The sequence below is a fragment of the Lepisosteus platostomus genome, chromosome 3 (genome assembly GCF_059453375.1).
Source record: "Lepisosteus platostomus isolate fLepPlt1 chromosome 3, fLepPlt1.hap1, whole genome shotgun sequence".
NCBI classification, from domain to species: domain Eukaryota; kingdom Metazoa; phylum Chordata; class Actinopteri; order Semionotiformes; family Lepisosteidae; genus Lepisosteus; species Lepisosteus platostomus.
The window spans coordinates 76172838-76175949 of record NC_142613.1 but is presented as its reverse complement, the minus strand read 5'-3'; the positions used below and the strand labels follow the sequence as shown (position 1 = coordinate 76175949).

The window sequence follows — 3112 nt, the reverse complement described above, 5'->3', positions numbered from 1 at the left end:
CAGTAGAATTACAGTTATATTCACCACTGTATTAATAGTTACAATAGATACAAATTTCAAATTTGAAATCTTTTTAAAAATAATTTATTAGCCTTACTATATTTTACATCTGCATGTGAGATCACAGGGTGCCCAGCGGTTGCTTTGTTTCTGTGGGACAGTGATTAGCTGCCGCCCCCCTTCAGCTAGTCAGTTGTGACAGAAATACAGTAGTTTGTTCACATTTGCAGACCCAAGTGGAAAGATCATACGAAAAGCACGTGACTAGGGAAAAACAAGGGGAAAAAAAATAAAAACTGCAAACGAATCGATGTTCTTCAAAACATTATTAACCGACAAAAACCAAACTCAGGTCAAGTTTGCCAAACTTAAATTTAGCAAAATTGTAAGTTTTATTTTAAGTGCATCCATTTCTGTGAACATGAACTCAACAGAGTTGGAATGTGCCTTTTTATGGGTAGTTTTATTTTTAATCAAGGTACTGTATGCTAAAGTTCCTTTCCTTTCTCTACCATCTGGTTCTCTATCTTCACCTGTAAAACACCCTTTTTAACATTTTACTTATTTCACAGTAACTTTATTCTTCCTTGTTATCAATTTTATTGAAGTTGAGCTTCATTACTACACTTTACAGTCTGCACACAATTCCCAGTACAATAGGAGTAATTAGACAAAAAAGCAGTGATCATCAACACCTGAAAGCTGGAGGCGGGATCACTAAACCCTCTTTTATCATAAAAACAGGAAAGCACAAGATAAAAGAAAAGTCTGGAAACTGGTTCATTTCAATCTAGCATGATATATTTCAAACTTTTTACATGTTTTAATAAGTGTCTTCCTTGTTAATATACTGTATATACAACCCAGCTCTTTACTTTACTTTGATGGATTACAAACTAGTGAAATTAGATGAGATGCAACATCTTACATCATTAAATTATTATTATCCACTGTATAATTCATCCTGTTCTAAGGAAGTCCGATCTCCAGCTATGTATGTGGTGATGTATATTTCTGCAGCGGCAGTGGTGACACTGACAGTGTGTGGAAACCTGATGGTGATCATCTCTATCTCTCACTTCAAGCAGCTCCACACACCAACTAACCTCCTCCTGCTCTCCCTGACTGTGGCAGACTTTCTGGTTGGAGTCATGGTGATGCCTTTCTCTTTAATTGAACTAATAGAAACATGCTGGTATTTTGGAGAAACTTTCTGTATACTTTATAACATTTTTGTGTTTGTGCTAACTTCAGTTTCAATCAGTAATTTAGTATTTGTAGCAATAGATCGATATTTTGCAGTATGTGATCCATTGCTTTATTCCACCAAAATAACTATTAAAATAACATGCTTATTCATACTGTTGAGCTGGTTAGTGTCACTGCTGTACAATATAGCACTTATTTATTTTAATGGAAATATGAGCAAATCTGCAAAATTGAGTGCTTGCCTTGGAGACTGCTTACTTTCAATTAGTGAACACTGGGGCACAGCTGACTTACTGATTACATTTGTTTCGCCTTGTTCTATAATGTTAACACTTTACTTAAAAATCTTTATAGTTGCTAGAAAACACGCACAAGCCATCAGCTGTGCTGCAGATCAAATATATTCAACCACTGGGGTCCAAAGAACAATCCCCAAGAAATCTGAAAGAAAAGCTGCAAAAACATTAGGGATTGTAGTTGGATTTTTTCTGCTCTGCTGGGTCCCATGTTACATCTGTACACTTGCAGAAGCAAACATGAATTTGTCATCTTCTTCTGTGCTAATGAATTTCCTCTCTTGGCTAGTGTATTTTAATTCTTTTGTTAACCCTGTTATTTACAGTTTACTTTACCCCTGGTTTCAAAAGTCTATGAAACTCATTGTAACTTTTGAGATATGTAGTCCGGCATCCTCTTTGATGAACCTTTTCCCTGAAAATCATTAAAATATTTGGTCATTTTTCTCTAGTTGCAATCTATACTATTAAATTAAAATGTTCTTTTTTTTCCGTTTCCGTTTTTTGTGACTCACATATTTCAGAAAACAATACTGTAAAGAAAGTTGTAAATTTGTAATTTAGAAAGTGGAATGCAAGTAGAATGAAAAAATGTATTACAAGACATGAAACTATACTGTATATCTAATCTCTATGACTCTATGACTGTTGATTACAAAACTTTAAAATCTACTATAAATCTTCTATACAAAAAGGAAATATGGAATTTTAAAATATGAAGTACTTTACAAAATATGAAGTACTTTAAAAAATATGAAGTTTGACATTCACATCGAATTTAATTGTTCGATGTGAAAGGTCACATCTAAGTTAAGATTTGTGTAAAAAACGTCCCAGCCATGTTAATGAAGCTGTTATCATGGCTTATTTCAAGAAACCTTTTCAAGAGTTCCTAGAATGAATCACACCTGTAATACCACATTCATGAGAGTATTATTCCATTTAAAATACATTGGTGATAGAATTCTTATGTAAGACAATTTACAGTAATATATATCATTATTTAAACTTAGGCTCTTCAGGAAACCAAAAGGTACTGTATGTCTGTGTTTATATTTATACTGTACAGTATATCCAGTGGTTATGTATATTGTATGCCAATGGGAGAACTGTTAAATAACAGGAAATAACTTTTAAAAAAAGGGATGTTACTACAACCAAATTTTATAATCTTTCCCCATTGTTTTATCAAAGAAAATTGTAGGAAAGCAGTGATTCACAGCACAGTACAGTGAAGTTTTTAAAGCAAGTTTATTCTTATGAAAAGGCTCCTTCTGTGAAAATAAAGGGAATACTTAAACATGTATCTTTTTCTGCAATGCTAAAAAATCAATCTCAAAAGCCTTTTATAATGCTTGCGTATCCGCAGTTAATCTCTTCTCTTGCATTACCATAATCATCCTGGATTGGACATCAGTCCATCACAGAGGACCTACAGATAAACTTATATAGTACACACGCACATCAGGGACACCAGGGACAATTTTTCCAGAACCCAGTTAACCTACCAGTAGATTTCTGTGTGAGGAAACTAGAGCACCCAAGGAAACCCAGATGAGCATAAGGAGAACATTGAAACTCTAAGCAGATAACATCTCAAGACTTTA

At 33.8% G+C, this 3112-nt stretch overlaps 1 protein-coding gene across 1 annotated transcript; it reads left to right on the top strand.

Moving 5' to 3' along the window:
• The first annotated feature begins 950 nt into the window (after window positions 1–950).
• On the top strand, window positions 951–1934 carry LOC148675522 (trace amine-associated receptor 13c-like). The gene has a single exon (XM_088623483.1). The coding sequence runs from the start codon at window positions 993–995 to the stop codon at window positions 1932–1934; it is 942 nt and encodes a 313-aa protein (XP_088479609.1). The 5' UTR covers window positions 951–992.
• Window positions 1935–3112: the final 1178 nt, after the last annotated feature.

Excerpts from the sequence above, each read along its gene's own strand:
- LOC148675522 (XM_088623483.1), top strand. The coding sequence starts at position 993 with ATGTATGTGGTGATGTATATTTCTGCAGCGGCAGTGGTGACACTGACA.